We start from the raw sequence: 27923 nt of genomic DNA, 5'->3' as shown, positions 1-27923 counted from the left end.
CAAATAGGTAAGGAGGTAGGTAGCACCTGAATCAGCCTGGTAGGTCGCATGACGTCATTTGCGTCTTTCATGAAGTACCTGAGGTCCTCTAAGCTTAGACGATGGTCCTTACAACTCAACAGCATATCATACACAATGCCCGTCAAGCCAGCCTCGGGACTTCATATTACCTCGCGCCAAATCCCCCAGTGGCGGCGCATCCCCAATACTTCCATTCAGTCCAAGCCGCTCCTTATATACCACCAGGCCTTCGACGCCTCGGCCGATGAACTATCAAAGCATCTGGAAGAAATTGGTGAAGTCTGTCCAAGCTGGGTGTATACCATGTACAGCCAGACACACTTCCATTCTACAAGTCACGAAGTCCTCGGCGTCGTATCCGGCTCCGCGCGTCTCTGCTTCGGCGGAGAGGACAATCCTGAGCGGGTTGAACCCGAGGTATCAAAAGGGGACCTTATAATAGTCCCGGCTGGGGTGGGCCATAGGCTTCTCTCCGAGACCGACAAAGCTCAGGGGCTTTTCAAGATGGTCGGGGCATACCCGCGAGACAAGTCCTGGGACATGTGCTATGGAAGACCGGGCGAGGAAGAGAGCTGTCAGGCTATCGAGAGCTTGGATTGGTTCCAAGAAGATCCGTTATACGGGAAGGATGGACCTGCACTGCGAGTCTGAGGTACCCTGTAAAATTAATGTAGATGACCTGATTGTAAGCAACTTTTGATTATTAAGCCACATTATCAACCATATGCCAACGCCGAAGGGTATACAATAGCAATGATGTTTCTTCAACGATCAGGGTCAATCCAACTCAATGTCGGCCAATATCCCATTGATAGAAAGGTCATCCGTAATAAAACCAAAAAAGAAAAAGAAAAGTGCAGCGATGGAGGTCGAGACAAGAACTAAAAAGGGAAAGTATATGCATGTATCGAGAAATGGTGCCAGCCATAGATCGCACACGGTAGAGAGAGGGAGAGAAAGATGCTGTAAGCAAGAAGAGCAGAAGGCACAACGACAACCCTAAGCTTTTACTTTGTTGAGACCCGCTTGACAAGTCTATCCAATGCAGTTAGCATCCGAAAGACCAGGGAGAAGATGAGTGCTTACCTTAGAACACTAATGGAAAAGGTAATAAGCCACGCTATGAGCGCAATCAACAGAACGGAGGCTAGAGCTATTTGACGATCGCAGATATCATCATTTCTTGGTGCTACGGTTTGATTGATTTCCGCAACCGTGCATGCGCCTTCCGCGCTTGATAGAGACTCGAAAGCAATACTCAAGTTGGCTGAGTCGAAGACGATAAAGAAAAGATCCAAAAGAATGAGTCGCGCTTTGGCAGACGGAGAACGGAGACCTAGTGGTTTGGCTGTGTATTCATCCCAAGTGATGTAAATGAGATACACCAAGGCTACCGCATCGACAATAATGGCCATCAAGGCCGACGGCCCTTGCGGGTGAGGGAATCCTTTGGAGAGTCGCTGAATAGAAGCGCCGAGGGCCAGAGCAGTGAGGGAAAATGCCCAGACTGTGAGTCGAATGATCAGGGGGACTATCGGACTCTGTAACAAGGTGTTGTGGAATCGTTTGAACCAGATTTCGCGGCGACGCTTTTTCTTAAGTGGATCATCCGTATCTTCATCCGGTTCAAGCTGCCCTCGCCATGGTTGTGAGTAATTACCATGATTTTCATTCAACCATTCAGGCGTGACGAGCTTTTCCTCTAAACCGGCATCTCGGGGATAAGCTATAGTTCTGGAGAAGCTTTTCCAGCGCGATTCACGGGCCACCGCATCTTCTTCAAGACTGGCGCCACGGTTCGGATTAAGCGATCCTGGCCTTGATGTGAAATATGGTGAATGATTGTGTTGTGCGACCAAAGCGTCATTAGGCTGCGAGGGTAGGAGCCGGGAGCTGGCGGTAGCCTCGATATCTTCTTCTGGATATTCATATGATCGGATCCATGCTAGAACACGCGAAAATCAGTACACTTCGTTTCCTATATTCACGCTCACAGACATAGATTTATTACCCGGCAATGTCCGCAGCTTACTCCCCCATCCTTGGCTGGGTCCAGCATCGACCCCCTCTTCCCCTAATCCATGCGGCAATCCTCCTGTATGATCCGTCGAGCCATGGCGGACAGTATTCATGGGCGGACACTCGCTATTTCGTCCGCTTATGGAATGGTTGGGAGGCGTCGGCATACATTCTGGAGCGCACGACTTTTCGTTCGACGAATCTTTCGGAAGTAGGCCAGAGTCCGGAGGCTGGACTCGAAGTTCGCCCACATCCTGGGCCATTGCCCTGGAATTCAACGTTCGTCCCAGGCGAGGTGAGGCTGAGCTGTCAGGAGTTGCCGCAGTGGAACGGGCTGCATCGCCTCATAACCCTTCTGGGAAAGGGGTTTGGGAGACTGCTATGGCCGCTGAGCTCTCCTCGCTGTGGCGCTCACCAAGTCGGCCCCGGATGGTGAGGGGGGAAAAAAAAGGGGGAAACAAAGCAAGGCGGACCCTCTAGCGAGTGAAGGATGTTGCAGGTACCTGAGAACTTGAGAAGGAGAAAGCAGAATGAATGTTGGATGTGGTGAGACAAGGGTCCGACAGACAATCCATCAGACCCGACTAGCCCGAAACCGGAATCGCAGTGTGGCTGGTGCAGATGACGTTAACCAACCGTTCAGCTTCAATCCAGGTATGACTGACTAGGTAGACCACTCAACAGATCCCTCAGCATCATCATATTATCATTCCATTCACGGGCCAAAACCAAGTGTATCCACCGGCCAATTCCCCGAACAAGCAAGAGGCAAAAAAAAACAAAAGGCATGATACTTTCCGCGACTCGCTTTTTTAGCCTGTTTCCCCTCGTCAATCGATAGTCACACCCTTTCTGTTTTTAAGTACAGCTCCCTTTACAGCGCCTGAATCCAAATTCATCCGGCCTCGAAAGCTCCCAAGGATTGCTTGAAGCAGTCCGCATTGAGCCTGCGCCATGACCATCCGGTTATTTGTCGTCCCAATCTCAACCAGAAGAGCACTGATTTATGCCCGCCTACTACGCAAGGATGTTTCGAAGGAACGGTCATTATTGGATCGCGTAACAAACAAGGCGGCAGAAACGTGGGCGAAATGGGAGGAGGCCGACAAAGGCTGGAAGAAGCATCTGGTTACGTGGGGAAATCGAGTTCAGCAACGGATACCCTATGAAGAATGGGGCCTCAAAAGTATCCCATCGCTCAGCTCTCAGCGGCGAATTGATGAGTCGCATGGGACCAAAAAAATCGATGTCCTGTTTCCGGGCAATGCGATCAAGGAGGAGAAACTCCTTTCTGTCCTGCATAAGCTTTCGACGGAGCGACAAGACTTACATCGGCGAAGGATGTGGTGGAGCTTTTTCGCCGCTCCATTTACTGCACCAGTTGCGCTGATTCCAATGTGTGTGCCGTGATCTGTGAGATGTAACCGTGTTGGGGCATGCTAATACGAGGTAGAGTACCAAACGTCCCCTTCTTCTACCTTATTTACAGAGGTTGGTCGCACTGGCGAGGTTAGTATCCCCCTTATCCCTGCATCTTACTTGTACTTACGCCTACAAGCTTTGAACGGCTCGAGACACCTACAATTCCTCGTTGAGAACAAGCTCTTGAACCCAGTGTCATATCCAGGTCTGGTGGAACTATACTCGAAGCGTGTTTCGAGTGCGCTGGAGGAGACTAATCGTGAGGATCCCGTTGACGAGATGGTAGAGGATGTCGAAAAGAGCGATGAAAAGATTCTACTCCGCATGAAAGACGCTAAGAAACTGGCGACCATTCTGGACGCACCGGGGCTTGCTCTAGAAGCAGAGCGGGCGATTTTCCAAGTGGCAGAACACCTCAAACAGCCAGATTCCACGGAGAAGGCTGAGTCTGCGAAGGCTGGCGACACGAAGGTCTCCGAGAAGAAGCACCAGTGAGGATACTGCACTTTGACGCCGAGGACGAATTTGCAGCATTGTATAGATATTATGTGCATTACGGGAGTTAGAGCTGTAACATAGGCAAGACGAAACTTTTAGAAGATCATGATGCAGACACTATTTTATATCCAAGGAATTATCTACTTCTAATTCGAAGATAGTTAAGACTGTAAGAACGGAACTATCTTAATCCGAAGCCCCATTGCGGGACGGCCCCCCGTCTAAGGAGCTCTATCAACACGGAGGCATCTCCGCAGTCAGCACATCATTGTTGGTTCTCTCCCGACAGCGCACTTCGTCTCACAATCTATTACCACTTCTCGCAACTCTCTGCACGATGGCGACTAAAAAGATAGAACAATGGGAAATTGAGCGGTATTGGGAGATCTTCTCGTCCCTTGCAGGCGGCCAAACCCACCTGAACAACTCCCAGGCGGCATCGGTGCTCAGGAACAGCCGGCTTCGCGACGATCAACTTGAGAAAGTTTGGGATCTAGCTGACTTGGACGGGGATGGTGAGCTGGACTTTGAAGAGTTCTGTGTTGCTATGCGATTGGTCTTTGACTTGGTCAATGGTGTATGTTGTCATCTGCCTAAAAGAACTAAGGAATTGACATTGCTTAGGAACTACCGCAAGTACCGAACACACTTCCCGATTGGCTTGTTCCTGAGTCGAAATCACACCTTGTCCATGCCACACGTGCTCTTAGCGGAGGCCATGAGCAGTTCGAGCGCATAGAAGATGAAGACAGCACGCCAGGGTTGAAGGACGGATTCGACTGGTACATGAACCCAGCCGACAAGTCCAAGTACGAAGAGATCTATACCGCCAATAAGAACCACCGCGGTGAAATTGCTTGTACGTCGCACTCATGCAGCTTGATAAGACCGCCACTAACATATTCATGTTCCAGTCGAGTCACTACAACCCCTCTACGAGTCCCTCGAAGTCCCAGATACCGATATTCGCTCCGCTTGGAACTTAGTCAATCCGTCCGCATCCTCCACAATCAACAAAGATGCATCTCTCGCCTTCCTCCACATCCTCAACAACCGCCACGAGGGCTTGCGCATCCCCCGCACGATCCCCGCTTCATTGCGCGCCTCGTTTGAGAGCAACAAAATCGACTACCAACTAGACAATACAAGGCCGGCACAGAAATGGGGTGCGAACGGAGACACAGAGACGTCAACGGGCCGCAAGGCCAAGTTTGGCGACACCTACCTGAGTCGACTCGGCGTTGCTGGTAAGACGTCATACACGCCCAAGGGCACAGACTTTAGCGACACGATCCAAGACGAGGAATGGGAGAAGGTTCGTCTGCGGCGCGAGCTTTCAGAACTAGATGCCAAGTTGCAGTCCGCGACCAAGGCATCTGAAGGGCGAAGGGGAGGTCACCGAGGCGATGGCAGACCGAACTGGGTTCTCATCAAGAAAGAAGCTCTCCAACTTCTGGAGTACAAGGAACGTGAGCTGCGCGAGTTGCGAGAAGGTACTGGGCGGTCCAAGGCCGGTGGTGACGTCGAGCGACTCAGCGAGGATGTTCGAGCAGTTGGCGAGCAGGTGGAAGGGTTAAAGAACCACCTGATCCAACGGAAAGACTACCTTGCTGATCTAAGAAGAGAGGTCGAGGAGGAGCGCTCGTCTCGGTAGATCAATCGCTTGTGTTGGTCTTTTCCTTGCTTCTTGTATCTATGGTTGTTTGATCTTGTATGTCTATGTGTATAGCCATCTTTTGGCGAGGAGTTCGGCGTGCATCCATTTTCGTTTCTGCCTGAAAGTCACTCATCTTAAATAGCTACATCTTCATCACACTTATAACTACGGCCATGGTTTTGTGGCTGTAGCTTGTTCAACATGCCATATACTCGGAATCTCGTCACTATGCACTAGGTATTGTTGATGAACCCTGCAGGAGGACTTTTGGAAGTCTGTCCGAAGGGTCAGGGAGCTATGGCCAGAGAATCAGCCAAAGAGATATATAGAGATAGCTCGACAGCTATCTCATGGGTACATCAACTATCCGCCGGAGTCAACAAAGTCTCGAGCGTTTGATCATACTAGGGATATTTCTTGATCAAACGAAAAAGGCTCTACGATGTGCGGGGACACAAGCTTATATTCTTTCAGGTAATGTGAGAGAGCCTTTCCGAAGATCGTCCGACTGTTCCTTTGGGGGTTTATCAGAGCAGTCTGGGTCGAATATGTCCCACAACTTGGAAGTTGATCACGTAGCTGAGGAGCTGTTGGAACTTATCGCTCGACAGGTGTGGCCAGGGCCTTGTTGAGAGCAAAAGAGGACCGGTTCGAGTACTCGCTGACTCGATCATTATGAGCTCCGCTCGGTAATTGGGAGACCGCGAGTTCTCTTGGACGTTTCAGACTGATTTTGACAGCACTGCCCAAGGCAGAAGCGAGCGGTTCTTCGGGGTTCTAGTAGTAGTTGCCCAGTCTTTGCTGAACGCTGATCGTTCACGAACACGAGGATGAATCGAAATACCAGGAGGAAAAACTGAATCTCTCTCGTTCTGAGAAGCAATCTACTCACTGCAGGAGACCCACGGCAATATCCAGAAGCACCCAAGGGCTTTTTGAAGGATCTCCCTCGAAGAACTCCGGCGCTTGCTCACTCAATGAAAAATTTGCATATCGTCACAGAGGGGACCTGGTGCTCGACACCTCGAGTCGGTAAGGCGTAATGAATCACAAATCAAGGCAAACGATGGCTTGGTGATGCTGTTGGTGTGACTTGTACCTGCAGACAGGGCAGCCATGGCATCCATGCAGGTGGATGTCATCTCCACTGACCGTTATTGCAAGGCTAAATTAGATGTGGGCGTCTGCAATTTATCCGGCGCTGCCACGGCTTATTTGGGCGCATCATATTGGCTGGATACCTCAGGGAACAGTCGATTAGCGCTGGGTCATTTAACCCAGACAGTTTTTCCAAGATGGATCTCTTGCGTCGAGATCACACTTGATCTCTTTGAGGACTCGCATTATGTCAATGATCGCCATGAAAAAGAGGCAGTGGGAGAGGTAGGAGAGAGACAGATGAAGCTGTCTACGTCTACTATGTATGAAACTTGGATAGGCAGCTCCACCGAGTTAGGGCGTAGTTTAATGACGGCGGCTCTTGGCAGGGCCAGAACATGGAGCTTTATCAAGTTGAAACCAACTCTGTCACAGCCGATAGTAGTAGAAGGAATCTGTCCCTGAAGTGGTCAAGACCCCTGTCTCCTGGAATAGTCTATTTCCCTGACGGAGTGGCTGCCGTCTGGCGTCTGCAGGCCCTGTCTGTCTCAACGCCTAGCAACCGGTGCCTGAGCTTTCATTAACTTCAGACTGCACGCTTCAACCAGCCTATCGCCTGGATTCCTCCGCGGGCTAGGGTCCACCTTGACAGGGAAAATTTGGGTTTCAAGGCAATCTAGATGCGGCTGGCAAACCCCGACTACAGCACCCCTACCCCGTACACCGGTGTGCAGATTGACCATGACTCTATATAAAGCCCTTCATCCTCGACATATCATGAACTTTCTTCTTCTCCTCACCACCAACCTTTGCATTCTTTACACCGGATCAACGATCCATTCATTCTCTTCCAACTTCATTGATTGAAGTCCATTCTTTTCACTCTCTCTAACCCCCCACACAATCTTTCAGAACTCGAGCAACGCTGTGCGTTAGCAATTCCAATCACAACTACAAAAATGTCTGTCGCTAGAACTGCTGGTTTTGCCCTTGCCTCCGCGGCCATTGTTGCCGGCCACGGATACGTCTCTGGAATCGTCGCCGATGGCCAGTACTACGGGGGATACCTCGTTGACAACTATCCTTACAACCCCAGCCCTCCTGACACCATTGGCTGGTCTACTACCGCTACCGACCTTGGTTTCGTCGATGCTACCGGCTACAACAGCGGCGACATTGCCTGCCACAGGGACGCCCAGCCCGGCGCCATTCATGCCACCGTTGCTGCTGGTGCAGAGATCGAATTCCAGTGGAATACCTGGCCTCAATCTCATCACGGACCTGGTGAATTTTTTTTTTTCTTCCAATTCGCGCGAATTTGAAGCGTTTGAAGGTGGTTTCGTGAACAGATGGTGGCCGAAATGCCTCATCCTGACACGGGAGCATACCATCACGTGACTTTCTGGACTAGGGCTAATCATCTCTTCTTCATTTAGTGATCGAGTACCTTGCCAACTGCAATGGTGACTGCTCCACTGTCGACAAGGAGAGCCTTGAGTGGTTCAAGATCAGCGAGGCTGGTTTGATTGACGGCAGCGCCGCCCCTGGCAACTGGGCCTCGGATGAGCTGATCGCCAACAACAACAGTTGGACCGTCACTCTGCCCAGCTCCATTGCTGCTGGTAACTACGTCCTCCGTCACGAGATCATCGCTCTCCACTCCGCCGGCCAGGAGAACGGCGCCCAGAACTACCCCCAGTGCTTCAACCTCGAGATCACTGGTGGCGGCAGCGACACCCCCGCTGGTGTTGTTGCTTCTGAGCTCTACACAGCCGACGAGGAGGGCATCCTGTTCAACATCTACACCCCTCTTGACTCCTACCCCATCCCTGGTCCTGCTCTCTGGACCGGTGGCTCCGGCTCCGGCGGTGGCTCCGGCAGCGCTCCTACCAGCTCTGCCCCTGCCCCTACCTCCTCCGTCGTGCCCACCTCTGCTCCCACTGCTACTCCTACCGCCACCACCACGACTCCTCCTGTCACTGTGACCACCACTCCTCCCGCCGAGACCCAGGTTGTTGTCCCCACCGAGACCTCCACCGAGGCCCCTGCCCCAACCGCCACCTCCACCCCCGAGGAGCCCGAGGAGTCTGAGGAGCCCAGCACCCCCATCCCTGACAGCGACAGCCTCGCCGCCTACTTCGACTCCCTCAGCGCCAGCGAGCTCGTTAACCACCTGAAAGAAACCTTCTCTTGGTTGGTCGCCGACAAGGTCCACGCTCGTTCCCTCCAGTAGATCTAATCTACTGGCACGCGGATCACGAACGAAAATAGACCTCTTGCTTTTTCTTATATCATCTTCTTTAGCAGCCCATGGTCACGTTTACTCGATGAACTATCGGATCTTGCTCTTCTTTAATGGGATCTGGTATCCTTCTTCTGTACCTATACTTCAGGCATAGCGAATAGTTGAATTCATCTATGTTTGTCACCTTACTCATCTTGCTTAACTTCAACTGTAGTTATGTGTAAACATAGAGTGACGATCAACAGATCAATCACCTGAACAGGATATTCCGCAATCTGCACCTCTGGGCCAGTCGTAATAGAAGTTGAGGGGATCATGCTTTGAAGAATAAAGAAGGATAGGGATCCTCCTGCCTTAGAGCTCCTTCAGTCCTGTTTTCTATATAAAGATACCCCCTTTTACCTATAGAGTAGCTTTTGAGCACTTCTATCAAAATCTTGCCCTTATCTGTAGGAGGGAACATCAACCGCGCCTAAATCCTTTTAGTAAACAGATAAAGGCAAGATTTTGATAGAAGTGCTCAAAAGCTACTCTATAGGTAAAAGGAGGTATCTTTATATAGAAAACAGGACTGAAGGAGCTCTAAGGCAGGAGGATCCCTATCCTTCTTTATTCTTCAAAGCATGATCCCCTCAACTTCTATTACGACTGGCCCAGAGGTGCGTAGTCTGACATGATGCCAGGTATGTGCGGTGCCTTGCTACCTAATATAGTACGCTCGCTGGAAGACCTCCCGGTCTTCCATTACCCCTTTGTAGGCCTGTGGCCTACTGGTCAAAGCGAGCGATATTAGTCCACCACAGATAAGGAGACATGAGTACATCAAAAGACATCCCACTCGCTCAAACGAAGCATCACAGCTTTGCCTTAACCGCCCTGTCCAACTTCCTCAACCTCTCAGCCGTAATAAACATCGACCGCGGAAACTCTTCCGGCACCTCCTCACCCAGAATCATGACTGCAAGCGCCTGCGCAGATCTAAAGGCCCTCACCATACCAATCCCACTGTAGCCACCCGACACGTACTGGTGTTTCCTGTTTGCCCCAGGCCACTTTCCAATAAATGGATTCCCGTCCTGCGTAAACGCAACGCAGCCACTCCATGCATGTGTGACTTGTACATTCTTGGTCTTGAAATCGAAGATTGAGGGGACGACCGTTCGCAGATGGGTTTGTGGGAGAACATCCATGTTACCATCGTCACTTGTTGCGCGGCGACCGGTATTCGCTCGCCCGATGATGAATGCTCCGTCATGGCGTTGGACCATATAGTCGTAGTCGTGCTCGGCATAGCGAAACCAGAGGGAGTTATCGACGCGGGTAATGGTGTCAGGGAGATGTCGTTGAACATTTGCTCGGACGGGCGACACGAACGGCTGCAGTTCTGAGACGAGATGGCTCATCCAGGCGTTTGTGGCGTGCACGAGTATGGGTGCGCTGATGTCGCCGCGGGTTGTCTTCACTGTAGCCTTGTCGGGGCTTTCTTCGACGGCTGTAACGACGGTGTTGGTTTGGATGTTGAGCCCGTGGTCCTGCACGTACTTCTCCAGTAAGCCAGTGACGAACTTGTATGGCCAGACCGAGCCAGATGGCATCCCGATTGCGCCGACAGACTTCTTCGGGCAGGATCGTGCATCAAGATCTTTTCTGTCTGTATAGACTGTGTATCTCGCAGCAAGATCTGGTGCATGCTCACGCATAGCCTCTAGAGCCCTAACAGCGCGACCGAAAGTGTGCTCATCATGATAGACATCAACACCTTCATGGAGCCGGAGGTCACACTGTATATTGTTCTCCTTAGCACACTTGACCATCTCGTCGAGATGACTGTGCTCGAATCGCATGACACGAAGAGCCTCCTGCGTGCCATATGCATGCTCGCGCTCAAACCAGACCCCAGGACTCATCACCTTGCAGTGTCCTCCGTTTCGGCCTGTTGCTCCGGAGCAGAGGTCGCGGGCCTCGACAGCCACAATTTTGAGAGTCGGTTTGCGGGCGTATAACGAGCGAAGAAGACTTGCGGCTGTCATACCGGATCCGACAATGATCATGTCGGCTTCGGAGACCCATGGTGATTGGAGTTTGGCTATCTTTGAGGGCTCGGAGAGCCAGAATGGTTGTGTTGGTGAGCGAACAGGAAGGCCGGGGTCAATGACACCCGGTTCGTAGATTCCATCTGGTGAGGTGGACATGATAGAATACCTAATAACTAGTGAGGGAGGGGTATGATGGAGAGAGCAGGGGAGGATGGATCTCCGCACTTATCAAGGTCCTGCAGCCGTGAAGAATTACCGTATTGAGGCAAGGATCGCGATGGACACCCGAGGCCTGGAGTTAGTTGTTGGGTTGGAGAGATCACGATAGTCCAGCCATCTGCAGAGGTACTACACCAGCAATAATAATAATGTGCTTCTCTTGTAGCAACTACAAGTCCTCGGAAACGGTCCCGAGCCGGCGACGAAACGGCCGGCTGGCCGATAGTAGATAAGACCATGCGGGGTCTATCACGATAATCACGGTAACTACGTTCTTTATCTACTCCTAGAGAATCCTGACGGCAGTTGCCTTAATGACTGACTGACTGACAACCTGATTGAAAGCAAACCATTACCTAACGCCATATTCCGAGTACACTGATATCCCTTTCATATCCCTGAGCGCCCGATATAACCAGGAAACAAACACAACCCGTTTATTCCAGCAGCTCTACCGCCCCTGAAGATGATACTCATCACCACTGACCTCGCTGCCAACTTCCGACCAGCTAGCAGGAGTGACCGCCCTCCCTATAGATCCCTCAAAGTCACTAAGAGTTCCATCTGAAGAAGCGTCGACCGCGACATGACTGAAGTTGTCAGCTGTAGACGATGTCCGCGGCGTTGCGGGGCGGTCTTGGGCGAAGCGCAGCCCTTCTAGATCTGAAAATGGGGACCGCACATCCTCGGCGGTATCATTAGCAACAGGCCCAGGGTGCGTGTAGACCACGTCGGAGAAACCGCCTTCGGTGTCACTAGACGATCCTGATCTGGGTTGTTGGTTATCAATCGACTGCCGAGAAACCAGCAAGGCCGACATGCCATCTGACACTTCAGAGACGGGTGTAAGGTCAGCAGCGGTTACAGACGAGGCACGGCTTCGCGGAGTCGGAATAGGCAGCTTCAACTCATCTCGCTCAATTACCGGCTCGGCTTCGTAGATCACTGTTGAGTCTGAGGGTGAGATGCCTAATTGCTTGCTTCTTTGGACAGGCTGCGAAACGCCAAGATCCACGGCGGTTGAATTTGCCACCGGATTACCTTGACCCCTACTGCCTAGGAGATGCCCGTCCTCATCAACGAGTGAGTCGAACGTCCCCAAAGAGCTATTGGACCTCTTCCTCTGGCGCTCCCCTAGTACGCTTCGTCGTCGCTGTATTTCTTCCCGCGCGATTCGTCTCCGTTCCTCAGCGGCTGGTCCTACCTCTTCCATCATAGATATGTCGTGTTGATAAAGAGCATCAACATCGCCAGGATGAACTCCATCTCCAAGGTTGTGCAGCGTCATGGCCAACTTTCGTCGCGAGTCGTTTACCCATCTTCGGAACTGAGGTGATTCATAGACTGCAATGCCGGCGGCAACGAGAGCCGCCACGCCAACGATGATTCCTGCAAATCGTCAGCACCAGCAACCAAAGACCTTCGCGTAGTGAGACTGGAATGAATCATAACGCAACAAGAGAGAAAGTGTATGACTCTGTATGCAAGCTTCATCCAGGGAAGCCGTTATACATCACCACTGATAAGCACACCGCCCCCGTGTACTCAAACGAAACATACCAGCTGGCAACGAAAAGAAGAATCATGACATACCTTTTGCGACTGGAGCCGGCATCGCAACTTTCACCTCTCTTCTTCAGCTTTTCGACGAGGGTTTGCAAGCCTTCTGGTTGAAGGCAACAGTATAATCGAGTGAGGCCATCGGCGCTTTACCCCCGCTGCGCCTCCACGTGATCTTATCTGACCCTTATCGGTCGGCCCTACCTTAAGTCCGGATTTGGGCATCCCGTGTTTTCCCCTCACGGCATCAAAACAACTTCCCCTGCATCACCGCTAGATCTCCTGTTGGAGTCTTTCACCACATTTCTGATACCACAATAAGTGCTCAACCAACATGTCGCGCCCATCATCAATAGCTCAGCGTCCACTGACGCTCACCGAAGAACTCGAGAAGCTTGAGCAGTCTATTACTCTCACTCTGCAGGGTAAACAGACCACCAGCCCAAGCTGTTTTCGGAACCACTAACAAGAATCGACTTGTTGCTACTAGAAATCGATCAGAACTTTAACCGTGCTCACCGGATCGTCACAACGAGCATCCTCCCCGTCGTCGAGCAATACTCCGAGGCCTCCCGCGATGTCTGGGAGGGGGCAAAGGTTTGTACACCATTAACTAGGTCTCACAGAATCCGCCTAACAAGAACTAGTTCTGGAAACAATTCTTCGAAGCCAGCGCCAATGTATCTCTATCCGGATATGAGGAGCGGCCCGACCAGGACACAACACTTGAGCAAACCATGACGGAGGACGACTCCGCCAACATCTCACAAAGCAACCTGACCGAGACCGAATCCTACCAGACCCCAAATACCGAACGCATAGACCGCAACAGAAGACCCGATGATATTGACCTCAGTTCTTTGAGTATATCTTCGCACAGCACCCCGCGCGCCACACTGCAAGAAGGCGTCAACAATACAACCGTGACCTCTTCCATCGCACACCCCTCCCCGTACGGCCACGCCGAGGACGATGATGATCTTCAATACCAAGACGATTCATACCTTCCATCCACACCGGGTAAACAAACGGCTCGGCACCAAACTTACGACGACGACGACGACCTCCTATCCTCATCACCCTTTATACCACCCGTATCCCACGAGAAGCCCCGATCTACAGCCAAAAAGGAGGATCCCGTCATGCACCACATCCTTGATAAGACTTACCGCGTTCAAGCTACACCCCTCGGAAAGGGCTACGATGCAACTCGATCCCGATTTGCCGTCACGCCCAAAGCCTCGTCTGCAGCAAAATACGCCTTTGACGACTCTCCAATCTCCAGTCCAGAACCCGAAGCCCCGCAGCTAAACTCCGAACTCTTCTCCCCCATCAAACCCAAGACCCCGCTTGCAGGCTGTAAGCAACGACCTAGCGCAAGCCGATCACACGTCACACCGAAACCAGGCACAAGCATCCTCACGCCAGCGAAGGGCGGTTTTAGCAAACGCAGCGAATGGGATAGTGACGATGAGCAGTTTGGTGGGGACGATGAAGATGACCTAGACCTTAGCCCACCGAAAACCATGCAATTCCACATCCCACAGAGCCGACTTATGAAGACACCTGGTATGTATTTTTGTATCGCACGTTGTATGTATATAAAGTGCTAACGTTCGAATAGCCAAGGAAGCCTCTCGGCGGATCGTGGAACAACTCCTCTTCACAGCTGGCGCGAATGACACGACGGAAGATCTGGGCGATAGTCCGAGCGTTTTTCGACGGATGGAGCGCTTGGAGGATGATACTTTCTAGGTTGTCTCGGGATTCTGCATTGCTCCACGTACATCTGCAAAATCTGCGTTCACTTGGATATATGTTGTAAGACCAATAGATTATAAACCTAACTAAATGAGAAGCAACCGCTTCTTAATTCATGTCTTAGACTGAGTACCTAATGCCACCCATAACGAAAAGAGCGAGCACGAGAGCATCAAAATAGACACTAACACACAGTCCAAAAAGGGACTTTACCACGCCAAAAAAAAATCGAGGCAAACAGAAGATCGTCTAGGGTTTTAAAAAATGGCGCACACAATGGCGCAAGTGACAGGACCACTAGTGAGAACTAACTTCGAACCTGCGGGATCAATTAGAGAGAAATCGAATAGCACGCAAGCATTGAAAAGATACATGAAGGGTATCGAGAGGGAGGCGCTGGTCATCAGAGGAGTAGACGATTCCGATGGGGGAGGCTGTTTAGAAGGGAAAAGGAAACATAGTCGGAAAACAAAACAAATGCCCATCCCCGGGGATATATACATACTGTCGACTTGACAAGGTTTGGGGATGATCGAAGGCAGAATAAAAAAGCAAAAGGCAGCCAACAGCAACGCCAGGCCCTAGTTGTACTGGATAGTTAGGAGCCGCCTGGACAATTAATTGTTGTTTTGCATGCCCATAAACACTTCCTGACAATTGTCCACCAGGAATTTAACCACCTCATTTTTCTTCTGAACATCCGTCATCTCCCGAGCGAGGCTCTGCGGTCTCATAATGGTGGGTGCAAAGACAACGGCGATGTTCTGGCTAGTCATCAAATTCTCCTTCTCTCGCTCCACCACACGCTTCAAGTGGAACACAAGGAATTCGAGCACGTCCTGATGGACGCGCGGGAGCTCTCCAAGACTCTTCTGGAGAGCTTCGATACGAGCAGATTGTGGAATTATCTCACTCGTTTCGATAATTGTCTCATACACATCGTAAGTGATAAGCGGCATTGGCAGTTTGCGGAAGTACTGCTTGAGCGCTGAAGTCACCGCGTGTATATCGAGGTCCGGGTCTGAGATATCATAGTCTTGAGGAGAGCGCTCGAAGCCTTCTCGAATGGTCTGAACGGCCGAGCTAGCACCGGATTTGCGGTAGATACCTTCCATGTCCATGCCTGCGACAAGAAGACCTTGTTAGCTGACTGGTCTCGAATAAGTGCTAACAGGGATATCCTACCTCGCAACTCGACTTCTTGGATGCAACGAGTGATGATGCCAGGGATGATGCTCTTCTCGTGTTCCATGCGTTGCTCCAGATCAGTTCCAAACAGCCCTAGTATAGATATTAGTATAACGTAGAAAATCTACGCAGTCCGAAGCAACATACCTGTGGGTGAACCTTCAGCCAGGGCAGGGACGCTATCGGTTTGTGGCATCCGGGTACCGGCCTGCTTGTTACGCTGGTTTCCAAAGAACCCAAAGCCTTGACGACTAGGGTCCTGGGTTTGAGAGCGCGGTAAGCCTGTAGCGTTATCTGTTCCACCAGCACTGCTCTCGCTTGACATAAACGCTCCCTTTATACCTTTGGTGACTCCCTTTGCGACGTTCTGGCCTCCCTTCTTCCAGTTAAACTTGCGAGGCTGTCCCTTGCGGATGCTGACAACCTGGGGGCCAGGAACAACGGTAGCCGGTTCGGCTTCTTCAGACATGTTAGGTGTAGATATCGATGGTGCGAGATCACCCATGGCTTTCAGAGCGTCGATGGAGGAAAGAGACTTGTCTTTTCCATGCGAGTAAATACCAAGACCATTTGCACCGCGACTGCCGTCGGTCGAATTATTTGCCTTGTAGAGCTCCTGAATCTGGTGTACGAGCTGGTTGTTCAATTCAGCAAGCTGAGCGTTCTTTGAAGACAGCTGCTCGAATTCTTGGAAACTCTTGTCTTTCATGCGGTTTAGATTTGCGAGCTCCTCGGCGGTCTCATTGCGCTTCTGCACCAGCTCTTCAATCTGGGGAGTAAATGAATCCTTCAAGTTTTGAAGAGACTCAACAAAGTCGCGCAGGACTTTATTTGTGAGTTTACCCAGGTCAAGAGGGCCGCTGTTGCCACCACGCTTCTCGGACTCCAGATGTTCATTCAAAACAGTGAGCTCCCGCATAACGATTTCCTTTTTAGCGTCCAAAACTACCATGGTTGAACGTTTTTCGTTCAATTCGGTGTTGACCTGTTTCACATCGGCAGTAGCCTTAAGGACTGACTCCATCTCCGTAATCCTCTGGTCTCGCTCGGCGACACGTTGGCGTTCCTTGCGTAACTCATTTCGGAGCCATCCGATTTCATCGGACCCACCTTGCTCAGGACTGGTTGAGACGTTGGCAATATCTAGTTTGGGAGAAGAACCGTTGACAGGCGATCGTGGCCACTTCGGGTCCTTCATCAGGCGGGAACCTTTGTCACTATAACTCCGGCCGTGGCGTACCGAGTTAGACATACGGCGCAGGAAAGATTCACTTGACTGGTTGGGTTGAGCCTCATCTGATCCCATGATCCGCGCCATGTCTTCATCCATCGAAAAATCACCACCAGCACTGTAGCGTAGAGGAGAAGCAGAGGCCCCATAGTCAGGGCGGAACGATTCTGATCGCTGAGGTGTGCTGATCGAATTCGGGCGCCCTTGAGATTTCGTCGACTCATACGAATCGTTGCGCTGATTCCGTGGAGACTCTCCGTTTTGAGTGCCTTTATTCAGCGTATCCACCGATCGTTCGCTCCACTGATCTGTTGGACTGGTCGAGCTGGGACCAGGAGACTGCGCATATTCCTTCCGAGGAAGCTGGTGGTGTCTGCTCTCTAGCGAGTCGCCTCGTTTAGGGTGGGCGACAGCCGCCGCCGAGTCAGAAGACCCTCCATTTTCATGAAGACGGCGAAGCTCATAAGACGGGCGAGTAGGTATGGTGGTTGTGCTCTCCACAGTTGCCGGTCGTTGAGAATCGATTGTAGAGCTGTCCCGTCCCAATGTCGTTGACGACTTGACGCTTTCAAAGGTGGTAGACGAATAGGAACCAGTTCCTTTGTGACCCAACGGTATGTCCGACCTTGAACTGCGAGCTGAGTTCGACCTCCCGGCTTTGTTAGCGGGACTAGCACTGTGAGAGTCATCTGGACGCCAGCGATACGACTCCGGCTCTGGCCGATCCCGGCCTTTCTCCTGGTATGCAATGTGTGGAGAAGAGCTTTCCGGAGGGGATCGCTCAGGAGACCTGATATGACCAACAGATTGATTTCGCGGCGGCCGCTGTTCTTCGGAAGGGTCGAACGCGAGGGGGATTAGAAATTCTCCACCGTCTGCATCAGACTCTGTAGGGACGACGGAGTGCCGGTTGCTGCGATAAGTGCTCGAGGGTAGAATCAGATTATCTATAAAACACAGCGAGTTAGATCATAGATTAAGAAGTGGCACGACATGTGGCCAAGCTTCTTACCTTGATTTTCAGCCGTGGAAGGTCTGCCCGCGTCCAGCGCAGGCGCTCCTCTGCGAGAGCCCACTTCCACGGTTGAGTCGGCGTATCCATCGACGGAGAGATCATCTGCAGCCTGTAGCATGGCCTCGGCTTCTTCAGGAGGGAGCGACGGAAGGGATTTGTCTAGCTTTACCCCAGGACTTGAATGTTTCTTGGAGCCCAGACCGCGATTTTTCTTCCTCCGCCGCTGCATCAGAGATTCGTGACAATCCATGCAAAAGATTCCCTGAGATGTCCGGGCATATCGCAGGTTCTCAATTTTCCTCTTGCAATTTCGGCACCGAAAACACTGGGCACAAAAGGCCTGTTCGCCTGTCAAGATGGCCAAATCTTCAATCTTATTCCCGCAAGAGCTGCAGCTATAAGTACAATTGCTGCAGATCAAGGAGCCGTCTCCCAAAAGGAGGAGATGCGCATCCGAGTCGAGCAGTGTGCTGCACGAGCTGCAGCGAAAACAGTCGATGTGCCATCGGTTGCCGGCTATAAGAGATGTAGTTAGCATCTGTGTAGGCGAACCAACCTACAAGACCTACCTAGTTCGAAAGCTTTGCCTTCTTCCAAGATCTGCCTTGAGGTCAGTCTCTGCACTGTCTGACGAGGTTTCCGGCCGGGAGTTCGTGCATACCTCTCCACAACCCTTGCAAGGGAATGGGACGTCCTCTTGCTCCATAGGAGACTCCGGAGGATACGATGTGGGGGACTCCATGATGTGTTCCACCTCCAAGCGGCGCTCAACGAGATGTGTACGAGGGCAATAACAAAAAAAAATCACTCCGACACTGCCAGACAGACACAATAGGTACGGAGGACAGAGTTCAGGCGCACAAGTGACCGATCCAGCCAAGGCTATTATTCATCGACGGTTGAAGCGAGGGGGTCGGGGTCCAGCCACACATCCGACAAAAGACAGTAAATTTGCAATTGGAGCACGCGAAAAGAACCCCTGAGGCGGTAATGATCGAACGAGGGCGTAGGACAAGCGGGTAGGAGGAAAGGGTCTCGCAGAGGGGGAAAGGACACGGGGCCCGCGCCTGGAAGGGACGGACGCAATTCGCACGGGGAGAGGACAGCGATGTAGCGAGCCTAGCAAAGTTAGAGAGAGACCAGGGTTAAAGGTCGGTCAAGTATCGGCATAGCGAGGAGAATAAGAAAAGAAAAAAAAAATAAGTGGGATGAATATAGCGAAACGGAGGAAAAAGAGGGTATGGGGGAGCAAGAACAGGGGGGCCAGAACTGAGGGATGAGAGGAGCGAGAGTACTACTAGTAAAGTAGTGAGGGGGGGGCGGCGCGGACTGGACCATCATCCTCTTTTTTCTTACTTACCTTGGGTACACTTCAACTCAACTCAGTCGAACGCCTGTCGTCGATCGGAACAGGGATGTTGTCGCGGATGGAGCGAGCGGAGAGGGAATGAGATCTCAACAACAACAACCCCGGGATGGACGAAAGACAGAGATTAATTAAAAACAGAAGACGAAGCAACAGAGCAGGAGATGGGAGAGCTGAATTGAAACAGAGAGATGTTTCAGATAAACTCGGCAAGACGGGATCAAACCCCCTCTCGCCAATTCAGGGCCCTGTAGATTTGAAGGATGATATGAGGAGGATGATTAAGACAGGGAGTTCGGTGGAACGAAGAGACAGAGATTTTGGGATAGCCAGCAAGCCTTTTCCTGAAACTATTCCCAGTTGTATACCGAACATGCGGTGTTACGCACGCCACAATCTCCTGTTCCACCTTTTCTGCCTCAGGCATACAGGCAGTAACCAGTATAGTTACTACCCTATAGAGTAGCCACTCTACACAAGATAATTCGAGGAATCACAGATATATAGTCTCTCATTTACAGGTATTTCTCTTGAACATTGACACTTCTCAGGTCTTGCGAATGCTATAAAGCCGCATGTTTATTCCAGTTCGCCTCATGCAAAGAAATGCAGCATTTTGCAGGCCTCTATGCACGTCTCAGGAGCCGTCTGCAGCCAAGATGGAAATATATATATCTAGGATTCCTGGTAGGCATAATATTCTTTCTAGATGTACTTACTATCTGGGTGGTATCCAAGAATGTATACCGCTATTATCAAGCTAACATAAGAGAAACGACGCCCAGCATGTTGCATGCCCCATAAGGAAGGCCTCAGCTTTTTCATAGTTAAATGACTCTACTAACTGTAAATCCAACGATACCTTCAAGCACGTATAACAGATATCTAATGTAGCCCACTTCCGAGGCAAACTATTGAGGTGATTTGCCCCGAACAGCTGCTTCCAGCCCAGCTTCCTTTTTATCCCACCAACTCTCTCCAATTAAGACCTCCATCCCAGAGCTTGGCTCGAAGGGTTTTGGTGGGATGTCGCTTCATCTAGAAAGACCTTGTACACAACGCAATCATACTTGACCGTCTACCTGTTGAGCTCCTACAAATGGTGATACATGAGGCTTGCTCTGCTCTTCCTCTTCACTCTTCGCTTCAACCGCTCATGTTGATCTAATTCAGATCACACCTCTCTGAGACCTTGCTCATCTATCAAAAGTCAGCAAGTACATGCATCGAGCTTTGCTGCTGTCTCTCTACCAGAACCTCACCATCACTGCCTCTGAGGAAGCTCTCGGTTTATTTGATATACCTCCAGTAACGACGTATTCTGATACCAATGAATCTAGGCAAATATTCAATCGCCTCGAGTTCGTGAGACACCTGAAGATTACCGAAAGCATAACTTGCAGACGATGTTATGATGGGAGATAAATTGGCCATCCGCAAACTGGGGCATATTGGAAGAGAATCGCTGTGCCCATGATGGCCTCATGAGCTTTCTGGAATCTGCTCTTCAGTATACACGCTTTCATCTCCCTGATAAGTCTCTACAAAGTTTCTGGTAGGAGCTTTTCTGATTCACTTTATTTCATCCACGGTGCTGACTATAAAAGCTGGCGTTTAGGATGCTGTGATTGTGTACCGTGGGATATACTCAGTGCCGACGAATGGCTGGCCTTTAAGCAGGGATACATTCAGTCCCTTTCCTTGACAACTGGCGGAACTTGCTACCACATCCAGTGGCGACTTGATGGGCTCCTCCAGCTCGACCAACTTCGTTTCTTTTCCTGGCAGGGAATTCACCAGACCGATCAGACCATACTAGACGCACTTCGAAGAGCTTTAGTGCTTAACGCTGAGCATCTTGAGAAATTAGAGCTGGAAGCTGTTGAGGAGACCCGCTTCGATTCTTCGTGACTGAAGTCTTCAAAATTTCGGGTTCTGCTTCAACTTCGCTTAAAAGCCTGTTAGACTTTTTAGTGGAAAGCATGGTATGTACTACGTTTGAATAGATATAGCCATGTAGTCAAAAAAAAAAACTAAAAAAAACTGACAGCAATGAATATGAACTATCAGTGAGTATACCATGTAATATTAAGCTTCTTCGAAGTGGCAACCTAACCAATCTAAAAGTGGTCCGTGCACCAACGCGAAAATCCGCGTCTTCGGACAATGAAAGGGCATCTCAGTCACCAACCTTGGCAGCTGCCTATGCCTGGCGCCGCGATTCATCTTCTTTAAGTATTCCGTCTTATACGCTCTTTGATTCACCTTTCTTGTGTTTACCGTTATACATCCCCTCTCAGATTCAACTACCCCGTCATTCGCGACGCGAAACTTCCGGGTGGCGTTGCCATTTCTCCCTCCGATCAAGGGTGGCTATGAAGAATTTTCCATGACGATTGAGTCATAGTTCTCGAGTTTTGGGCCTCCGCGACAAGTAATCGCGATTAAGATGTCGAACCCTGACACCCCGGTTACTTCTACCTTCTCCAACGGCGACAACTCCACGCGTTCTTCTCCTTTGACAGTCGCCGATCTGGACGTGAAAATGACCAACGAAAACGACAGCAATGGGGTGAAGGATAATTTTGGAGGTGTGGAAAATGAGGAGGATATGGATGTCAAGGCAAAGGCGCTTATGCATTTGTTAAACACAAGTGAGGTGTGTTGGTGTTTAGAGAATCGACCCTGTCTAGTTTGAACGGCTAATGGTATACTTCTCACAGGTCTTTGTTGCGATTATGGCCGAGAAAATGAAGAAGCAGCAGGAAGAGGCCAAGGCGGAAGCAGCGAGAAAACAGGAACAGCAGCAAAAACCACAACAGGGCGAAAGCGTTGAAAGAACAAAGAAGACATCGGAACCAACTGGACGAAGAGGAACTCGCGCAAGTGCAAGACAAGAAGGGACAAACGAGCCCGCGGATGAGAGTGAACAAAAAGAGGAGCCGGCAAAGTCGAAGCGAGGGCGAGGGAAAAAGGCAGCACCCACCAAGGGCACTTCCATCTCCAACTACTTCAAAAAGGCTGATGTGAATGTCGACGAGGCCAATACAGCCACAGTTCAGGAGGCGCTACAACACGCGGCAGACGATTTCGAAGCTAAGCCCACGGCTCTTGGTGAGCAGGAACTCGTTGCCACTCAGCAGCCTGCACCTATTACCGGTGGCAAGATGAGAAAGTACCAGCTCGAGGGCCTCGAGTGGCTTAAGTCTTTATGGATGAACGGTCTGTGTGGAATCCTGGCGGATGAGATGGGCTTGGGGAAGACAGTGCAAGCAATTTCCTTGATTGCCTTCTTCAAAGAGCATAACGTGTCTGGACCATTTCTCATTTCGGCACCGCTAAGCACCGTAAGCAATTGGGTGGACGAATTTGCGAGATGGGCCCCAAGCATCAAGACAGTGCTTTATCACGGCAGCAGAGACCAGCGTGCAGATCTGAGGAAGGAGTTCATGAGTCTCAAAGATCAGAAAGACGCAGATTTCCCTGTGATCTGTACGTCGTACGAGATCTGCATGAATGACCGGAAATTCCTCTCTCAATACCAATGGCGATACATCATTGTGGTACGTCTTGAACCCCCAGCAGCCATCGGAGAACCTGGATTGCTAATGTAGCACAGGACGAAGGACATCGCCTCAAGAACATGAATTGTCGGCTAATCAAAGAACTTCTGTCCTATAATTCAGCCAATAGGCTCCTCATCACTGGCACCCCTTTACAGAACAATATTACCGAATTGTGGTCTCTTCTGCATTTCTTACTTCCTGAGATTTTCAATGATCTCAACAGCTTCCAGAATTGGTTCGATTTCTCGTCTGTGTTGGACAACAATGGACAGACAGACATGATTGAGCGGCGGAAACGCACGCTGGTTTCCACAATGCACTCCATTCTCAAGCCCTTCCTACTCAGGCGCGTGAAAACCGACGTTGAGACAGCTCTTCCTAAGAAACGAGAATATATTCTATACGCACCCTTGACACCCGAGCAGAAGGATCTCTATCGAGAGATTCTCAACGGTACGGGTCGTCAATATCTCGAAGAGAAGGCCACGGAGCGATTGATGGCGAAGAACGAGTCCTTGCGGTCAGGAAGCAGGAAGCGCAGTGCGAGCAATAGTGGGGTTTCGACACCAAACAAGAGTCTCCGTTCGAGTCGCGATTCTACCCCTGCAAGCAGAACTAGCTCTGCCCGTCGTCGCAGGGCTCCACAAACCTACAAGGACATTACTGACCGGGAGTTTAATTCGAAGCTGAGAAGGCTCGAACAAGGCATTGAAGAAGACTTGGACATCGAAAGCATCGACGAGTCCGAGCAAGAAGAAATCGAAAGGGTAAACACTATCAAGCTTGCTAGTACGCACACCATCCCCATCCCGTCCGGTACTCAATTATAAGCTAACTCACCCATCAGAACGAGAAATTGCGCAGAAGAAGATGCAAAATCCCGTGATGCAAGCCCGACTAGCCTGTAACTCGCCCCACAACTTCTACTGGCCCTGGGTCTCCGATCCCACCTCCATCGACGAAACCCTAGTTACAGCCTCAGGGAAGATGCTCCTACTGGACCGCCTCGTCCCCTCCCTCCTGAAACGCGGCCACAAAATTCTTATTTTTTCCCAGTTCAAGACCCAGCTTGACATCCTCCAAGAATGGGCTACATCCCTTCGCTCTTGGAACTGCTGCCGCATTGACGGCGCAATTAGCCAAGTAGATCGCCAAGCCCAAATAAAGGCGTTCAACACAGACAAGAATTACAAGATATTCCTCCTCAGTACACGCGCTGGAGGACAAGGCATCAACCTCGTCGCCGCAGATACAGTCATTCTCTTCGACTCAGACTGGAACCCGCAGCAAGACCTTCAGGCACAAGATCGCGCTCACAGAATTGGCCAGACAAGACCTGTTATCGTCTATCGCCTTGCAACAAAGGGGACTGTCGAGCAGACGCTTCTCGAAAAAGCCGATTCGAAACGCCGCCTCGAGCGTCTTGTTATTCAAAAGGGCAAGTTCAAGAGTCTGCTCAGTGAGTCCGGACGAGATGACCTCGAGGAGTTGAAGAAAGCTCTAGGCGAGGATGAGTTTGAGCGGTTCGAAACCAGCGGCGATCCGGCTTATATCCTATCAGATGAAGATCTGCGAGTCTTGACTGATCGGAGTGAGGAGGCTTATCTGCGGGCGGAGAAGGGTCTTGAGGAGGGTGGAAAGGCGTTCAAGGCTGTTGAAACGAAGAGGGATGGCGGAGGGCTTATGGCGGAGTTGGAGCGGAAATAGAGCGTCCGCTTGTCACATCGCATCGTTTCTTCGGGCGTGTGGATTGTATCTGTTTGGGTAGGGAGCATATGGTGTTTTCGGCTGGTGCGTTTGTTTTGGTTTCTGGAGTTTGAGCTTGGCGGGGTTACCTATAGTATTGTACCAAACCTCATATATATTGGGCGATTTAGGTATAGATAGGTCCAGTGCTCGCCTGCACAATTATCATATCACCCTATTGGACAGCCAGAGCAATACGGTATCTCATCCAGTCCCGAGGTCGACGAAGAAGTCACAGGGCATAGGACGATACCTACCAGCCGGGTACTCGGCACTGCAAGTAAGTACCAACACATGACCTCATCCTCTAGGTCCTAAACAACACGGAGAGGTGTATCATCGCCAAGATACTTTCTGGTACGTTTATAGGCCTTGTTTCTAGCATGGATTTGTGGAGATCCAACGAGGGGCGAGATGGTGAGCGCCTAGCCTGCGCTCGGGCAAAACGGGAGGTTGCCCTTGAGCCCCAGCCCACTTGCTGCGGTGCCCGACTGCGAGCAGCCAAGACAACATTAATATACATCTGAATGGCTGTGGAAATGGTTGATATAACATTCCTCTATACCCCCACCACTCACGGCATGCTTGGAGCAGCATTCTTGCTACATGCAGTGAACCAACCGCCATGATCTCCCTCAAGTCTATAATTCTCGGAGCCCTAGTGGCCACAACTCTGCCAGTTGGTGAGAGCGTCTGCACACAAGTGTTCTGCGATCCTGTCGCTAATAGTCTCTTGTTAGGTACACTGGCCCGAGACTGCCATGTGAACGACGTCCTCCCCGAGGAGGACGAACAGTACACAGTGACGAGTCCCAGCCAGCTCGGTGAGTTTGATGGATGTACTTCTATAAGTGGAAGGCTGCGAATCGGCAGTGCCTACAAAGGCTCTTTCATCCTGAATGGCGTCACCAACTTCACCGGTTCAATCGTCATGGAAGACAACGAGGACTCGCTTGACCTTGAGGCGATTGAAATGCCTGATCTGTTGTACATTGATAGCGTCCGCCTACCTAAGACATGGGGAATGAGGAAATTGCTGCTACCACGGCTCGAGCGCGTCGAATCGTTGTATTTCATGCAAGCCTTTGAGGATAATGTGTTTGATCTTGGGGCTTTGGAGTCTGCTGCTGCGATTGCAATGGCTGGGGCTTGGACCAAGTATGAGAGCCTGCCACACCACATTTTGGGATTGAGCAAGTCAGCTAACTTGTCACTCTAGTATATCGCTGCCCTCACTGGAGACTATTGATGTCGGATTGACTATCGTTACTGACCCGACGTGGACTGTTGATTATAGATCCACCCCAGTCGAGATATATCTTCCTTCTCTGGTCAGAGCGCAGTGGGTGAGTGTCAAAGGGTTTGTTAGCAGGTTGGTCGACCTGAACGCCCGTTACAAGCAGTCCCTATACTCACAGTGGCTACCACAGACTCGTAACCAACCTCGAGATTCTCGGTGCAGGGACGGCGGAACCGCGAGGAATGGAGATACATGCCAATTACACCAACCTAGCAGCTGTCAACCTGCCACGACTTAAGGAACTACACGGTGAACTTCTGATTGACGGCCATGTTTCGAGGTACATTGCTTCGCTTGTCAGGCTCCATCAGCACAATGGCTAACCTATGTTATCTGTAGCATAAATCTTGGCAATCCTCAAGCAGCCGACTCCACGATTATAATAAGGGCCTACTCCCCAGTGGAGATATATTCAGGTATGCTAAATGCGGGAGACATAACTTTATCGGGCCGGCTTGTAGTGTAAGTGACCTACCGACGCATCCCCTTGTATGCTCAAATACTAATAACGCAAAGCCTCAACTTCGTGGGACTTTCCGAAGCAAAGTCTCTAAACATCGACTCAACCGAACTGGCACAGTGCGCGGCATCGCTTATCGACGTCTATAAAGGCCTCCACGATGTCACTAATCCAGTCTTCTGCTCTAGCAGCAACGCGAATTGGTCACCAGACAAAACACAAGACTATCTTGATTACTATGGACCAAGCTACACCCCGACACCTACTCCTTGGACGCCCACTCCAACGCCAACACCAACCCCGCGGCCAGAGCCAGCCCTAACTACTGCCGAGCGGGCTGCTGTCATTTCAGTCTGCACTGTAGTAGGAAGCATCATTCTTGTCGGGATTTTCCTCTGGCGGATCACACAGAGGCAGAAGGAACGGGCGGCGGCGGCGGCCGCCGCCACTCCTGCTCCTGTTGTTCCGGTTTTCAGATCTGCTGTAGTGAGACCGCGGCGGGGAGGAGATGATGAGTATGCGGGTGGGAGGGACGAGCCTCCGCCTCCGTATTCTGGCGAGCAGCCTCCGTTTTACGAAGAGATGCGGAAGTAGGTGCTTGATGTCTAGGAGGTCATAGTGTTCTATAACGATTGTACATCTCTTTAAGGATGATGAATAACGTCTACCTGTTCGATGAATGGAGTAGTTAGTGTCGGCGGCTCCAGGCGAGGAAGGACCGGCCGCTTCAGAGTAAGCAGGAGCGATGAAATGAAGTATTGGTTGTGCCTTCCCGCCCATAAACGTGCCTTCCCAAACGGCACGGCTTCTTGATGAGGAAGGTGCGATGGACTCCCGAGGTCACCCGCTGGTTGTTCCTTCTTTACATATGTTACCATCCTATTTTATTTGAAGAGAGGATGTATATACCAAGCCTGGAGCTTGGGCAGGTTTCTTACTTAGATCTGAGCTTCTCGACAATTGACCCGAAGGAGTAATTAGTCACAGCTAGAAGGGGTTAAAAATCTGCTGAGCTTATACACTCTCTGTGGCAAGTGGACAAGCCTTCATAGTAGCTCGATAGTCTAGAAATGTAGTAGTATGTGTGCTGGGTGCCTCGGCCCTCATCTTGAAGGTGAGACTGAGGTTGAATTCAACCAAAGTTGAAGTATGTACGTAGAAGACCCGGATCAGCGGGAATCAGGGGAAAGCGGGGGGACTAGACCGGTATTTGATAGCCAGCGAATAGCATGAAGTAGAATAATGCAGATTGTTTACCTAGGAGCACATGCCATATCTAGGGTAGTTGTCAGATGAAGCTGGAGCTGGTAGGGCTGGATGTTGTTGAGAGAACCAACCAGAATGTAGTAACCTAGCCTTCGTTGAGGTCAGTAGTACCTAACTAGTAACTAGTTAACTCTCCAGGGAGCACTAGGCTGGGAGGAGGTTGTGGCTGGATTGGTCCCAGTGTAGTTTAGCGCCCTCTCACACCGCGATAATGAGCTAAGCAGGTACTTATTTCCACCATCACAACCA

General features: G+C 50.8%; 12 protein-coding genes across 12 annotated transcripts; 8 read left to right on the top strand and 4 right to left on the bottom strand.

Annotated features, from left to right (window-relative positions):
* Positions 1-135: 135 nt before the first annotated feature.
* On the top strand, positions 136-672 carry BJY04DRAFT_218703 (cupin domain-containing protein; the record flags this gene model as incomplete). The annotated part of the gene is made up of 1 exon (XM_073716375.1): positions 136-672. The coding sequence occupies one exon, from the start codon at positions 136-138 to the stop codon at positions 670-672; it is 537 nt and encodes a 178-aa protein (XP_073570678.1).
* Positions 673-1028: 356 nt separating this feature from the next.
* On the bottom strand, positions 1029-2303 carry BJY04DRAFT_218702 (phospholipase D regulator; the record flags this gene model as incomplete). The annotated part of the gene is made up of 3 exons (XM_073716374.1): positions 1029-1056; positions 1108-1966; positions 2054-2303. The coding sequence occupies 3 exons, from the start codon at positions 2301-2303 to the stop codon at positions 1029-1031; spliced, it is 1137 nt and encodes a 378-aa protein (XP_073570677.1).
* A 277-nt stretch (positions 2304-2580) lies between these two features.
* BJY04DRAFT_190199 (mitochondrial K+-H+ exchange-related family protein) lies at positions 2581-4093 on the top strand. The gene is made up of 3 exons (XM_073711480.1): positions 2581-3437; positions 3494-3549; positions 3599-4093. The coding sequence occupies exons 1-3, from the start codon at positions 2995-2997 to the stop codon at positions 3955-3957; spliced, it is 858 nt and encodes a 285-aa protein (XP_073570676.1). The 5' UTR covers positions 2581-2994; the 3' UTR covers positions 3958-4093.
* A 91-nt stretch (positions 4094-4184) lies between these two features.
* Positions 4185-5823, top strand: end3 (cytoskeletal adaptor protein SagA). The gene is made up of 3 exons (XM_073711479.1): positions 4185-4537; positions 4585-4819; positions 4875-5823. The coding sequence occupies exons 1-3, from the start codon at positions 4298-4300 to the stop codon at positions 5612-5614; spliced, it is 1215 nt and encodes a 404-aa protein (XP_073570675.1). The 5' UTR covers positions 4185-4297; the 3' UTR covers positions 5615-5823.
* A 1692-nt stretch (positions 5824-7515) lies between these two features.
* On the top strand, positions 7516-9144 carry BJY04DRAFT_67143 (lytic polysaccharide monooxygenase auxiliary activity family 9 protein). The gene is made up of 2 exons (XM_073720832.1): positions 7516-7999; positions 8152-9144. The coding sequence occupies exons 1-2, from the start codon at positions 7675-7677 to the stop codon at positions 8946-8948; spliced, it is 1122 nt and encodes a 373-aa protein (XP_073570674.1). The 5' UTR covers positions 7516-7674; the 3' UTR covers positions 8949-9144.
* A 361-nt stretch (positions 9145-9505) lies between these two features.
* BJY04DRAFT_67093 (NAD(P)/FAD-dependent oxidoreductase) lies at positions 9506-11560 on the bottom strand. The gene is made up of 2 exons (XM_073720830.1): positions 11222-11560; positions 9506-11162 (listed from the first exon to the last, which is right to left on the bottom strand). Exons 1-2 carry the CDS (start codon positions 11452-11454, stop codon positions 9815-9817), a joined length of 1581 nt encoding a protein of 526 aa, XP_073570673.1. The 5' UTR covers positions 11455-11560; the 3' UTR covers positions 9506-9814.
* BJY04DRAFT_67108 (uncharacterized protein) lies at positions 11561-12887 on the bottom strand. The gene has a single exon (XM_073720831.1). It carries the CDS (start codon positions 12501-12503, stop codon positions 11667-11669), a length of 837 nt encoding a protein of 278 aa, XP_073570672.1. The 5' UTR covers positions 12504-12887; the 3' UTR covers positions 11561-11666.
* Positions 12888-12896: 9 nt separating this feature from the next.
* BJY04DRAFT_190190 (DASH complex subunit ASK1) lies at positions 12897-14591 on the top strand. The gene is made up of 4 exons (XM_073711478.1): positions 12897-13200; positions 13266-13372; positions 13423-14344; positions 14400-14591. The coding sequence occupies exons 1-4, from the start codon at positions 13110-13112 to the stop codon at positions 14528-14530; spliced, it is 1251 nt and encodes a 416-aa protein (XP_073570671.1). The 5' UTR covers positions 12897-13109; the 3' UTR covers positions 14531-14591.
* A 562-nt stretch (positions 14592-15153) lies between these two features.
* Positions 15154-18712, bottom strand: BJY04DRAFT_218695 (putative Rho GTPase activator Rga; the record flags this gene model as incomplete). Its single annotated transcript, XM_073716373.1, has 6 exons — positions 15154-15659; positions 15722-15817; positions 15872-17902; positions 17968-18486; positions 18540-18570; positions 18632-18712. The coding sequence occupies 6 exons, from the start codon at positions 18710-18712 to the stop codon at positions 15154-15156; spliced, it is 3264 nt and encodes a 1087-aa protein (XP_073570670.1).
* A 2089-nt stretch (positions 18713-20801) lies between these two features.
* BJY04DRAFT_190187 (uncharacterized protein) lies at positions 20802-21356 on the top strand. The gene is made up of 2 exons (XM_073711477.1): positions 20802-20891; positions 20944-21356. The coding sequence occupies exons 1-2, from the start codon at positions 20821-20823 to the stop codon at positions 21245-21247; spliced, it is 375 nt and encodes a 124-aa protein (XP_073570669.1). The 5' UTR covers positions 20802-20820; the 3' UTR covers positions 21248-21356.
* A 173-nt stretch (positions 21357-21529) lies between these two features.
* BJY04DRAFT_190183 (putative SNF2 family helicase/ATPase PasG) lies at positions 21530-24877 on the top strand (the record flags this gene model as incomplete). The annotated part of the gene is made up of 4 exons (XM_073711476.1): positions 21530-21995; positions 22060-22899; positions 22956-23691; positions 23750-24877. Coding segments are annotated over exons 1-4 (2402 nt in total), but the record flags the coding sequence as incomplete, so codon positions are not given.
* Positions 24878-25009: 132 nt separating this feature from the next.
* On the top strand, positions 25010-27654 carry BJY04DRAFT_190178 (uncharacterized protein). Its single transcript, XM_073711475.1, has 8 exons — positions 25010-25331; positions 25389-25806; positions 25868-26020; positions 26079-26228; positions 26288-26410; positions 26465-27268; positions 27347-27394; positions 27452-27654. The coding sequence occupies exons 1-6, from the start codon at positions 25274-25276 to the stop codon at positions 27000-27002; spliced, it is 1440 nt and encodes a 479-aa protein (XP_073570667.1). The 5' UTR covers positions 25010-25273; the 3' UTR covers positions 27003-27268; positions 27347-27394; positions 27452-27654.
* The last annotated feature ends 269 nt before the right edge of the window (positions 27655-27923 follow it).

The sequence above is a fragment of the Aspergillus karnatakaensis genome, assembly GCF_047715665.1.
Source record: "Aspergillus karnatakaensis strain CBS 102800 unplaced genomic scaffold BJY04scaffold_27, whole genome shotgun sequence".
Classification (NCBI taxonomy): domain Eukaryota; kingdom Fungi; phylum Ascomycota; class Eurotiomycetes; order Eurotiales; family Aspergillaceae; genus Aspergillus; species Aspergillus karnatakaensis.
This window is presented reverse-complemented; position numbering and strand designations above follow the sequence as displayed.

What these genes read in the sequence shown, in the direction of transcription:
- BJY04DRAFT_190199 (XM_073711480.1), top strand. Translation starts at nt 2,995, where the DNA reads ATGACCATCCGGTTATTTGTCGTCCCAATCTCAACCAGAAGAGCACTG. An exon ending in CCAGTTGCGCTGATTCCAAT is followed by an intron (nt 3,438 to 3,493) that starts GTGTGTGCCGTG and finishes AATACGAGGTAG; the next exon opens with AGTACCAAACGTCCCCTTCT. An exon ending in AGGTTGGTCGCACTGGCGAG is followed by an intron (nt 3,550 to 3,598) that starts GTTAGTATCCCC and finishes TACGCCTACAAG; the next exon opens with CTTTGAACGGCTCGAGACAC.
- end3 (XM_073711479.1), top strand. Translation starts at nt 4,298, where the DNA reads ATGGCGACTAAAAAGATAGAACAATGGGAAATTGAGCGGTATTGGGAG. An exon ending in TCTTTGACTTGGTCAATGGT is followed by an intron (nt 4,538 to 4,584) that starts GTATGTTGTCAT and finishes GACATTGCTTAG; the next exon opens with GAACTACCGCAAGTACCGAA. An exon ending in CCACCGCGGTGAAATTGCTT is followed by an intron (nt 4,820 to 4,874) that starts GTACGTCGCACT and finishes TTCATGTTCCAG; the next exon opens with TCGAGTCACTACAACCCCTC.
- BJY04DRAFT_67143 (XM_073720832.1), top strand. Translation starts at nt 7,675, where the DNA reads ATGTCTGTCGCTAGAACTGCTGGTTTTGCCCTTGCCTCCGCGGCCATT. An exon ending in TCAATCTCATCACGGACCTG is followed by an intron (nt 8,000 to 8,151) that starts GTGAATTTTTTT and finishes TTCTTCATTTAG; the next exon opens with TGATCGAGTACCTTGCCAAC.
- BJY04DRAFT_67093 (XM_073720830.1), bottom strand. Translation starts at nt 11,454, where the DNA reads ATGGTCTTATCTACTATCGGCCAGCCGGCCGTTTCGTCGCCGGCTCGG. An exon ending in CGGCTGCAGGACCTTGATAA is followed by an intron (nt 11,163 to 11,221) that starts GTGCGGAGATCC and finishes ACTAGTTATTAG; the next exon opens with GTATTCTATCATGTCCACCT.
- BJY04DRAFT_67108 (XM_073720831.1), bottom strand. Translation starts at nt 12,503, where the DNA reads ATGACGCTGCACAACCTTGGAGATGGAGTTCATCCTGGCGATGTTGAT.
- BJY04DRAFT_190190 (XM_073711478.1), top strand. Translation starts at nt 13,110, where the DNA reads ATGTCGCGCCCATCATCAATAGCTCAGCGTCCACTGACGCTCACCGAA. An exon ending in ATGTCTGGGAGGGGGCAAAG is followed by an intron (nt 13,373 to 13,422) that starts GTTTGTACACCA and finishes AACAAGAACTAG; the next exon opens with TTCTGGAAACAATTCTTCGA. An exon ending in CCGACTTATGAAGACACCTG is followed by an intron (nt 14,345 to 14,399) that starts GTATGTATTTTT and finishes ACGTTCGAATAG; the next exon opens with CCAAGGAAGCCTCTCGGCGG.
- BJY04DRAFT_190187 (XM_073711477.1), top strand. Translation starts at nt 20,821, where the DNA reads ATGAGCTTTCTGGAATCTGCTCTTCAGTATACACGCTTTCATCTCCCT. An exon ending in AAGTCTCTACAAAGTTTCTG is followed by an intron (nt 20,892 to 20,943) that starts GTAGGAGCTTTT and finishes TGACTATAAAAG; the next exon opens with CTGGCGTTTAGGATGCTGTG.
- BJY04DRAFT_190178 (XM_073711475.1), top strand. Translation starts at nt 25,274, where the DNA reads ATGATCTCCCTCAAGTCTATAATTCTCGGAGCCCTAGTGGCCACAACT. An exon ending in ATGGCTGGGGCTTGGACCAA is followed by an intron (nt 25,807 to 25,867) that starts GTATGAGAGCCT and finishes TTGTCACTCTAG; the next exon opens with TATATCGCTGCCCTCACTGG. An exon ending in TTATCGGGCCGGCTTGTAGT is followed by an intron (nt 26,411 to 26,464) that starts GTAAGTGACCTA and finishes AATAACGCAAAG; the next exon opens with CCTCAACTTCGTGGGACTTT.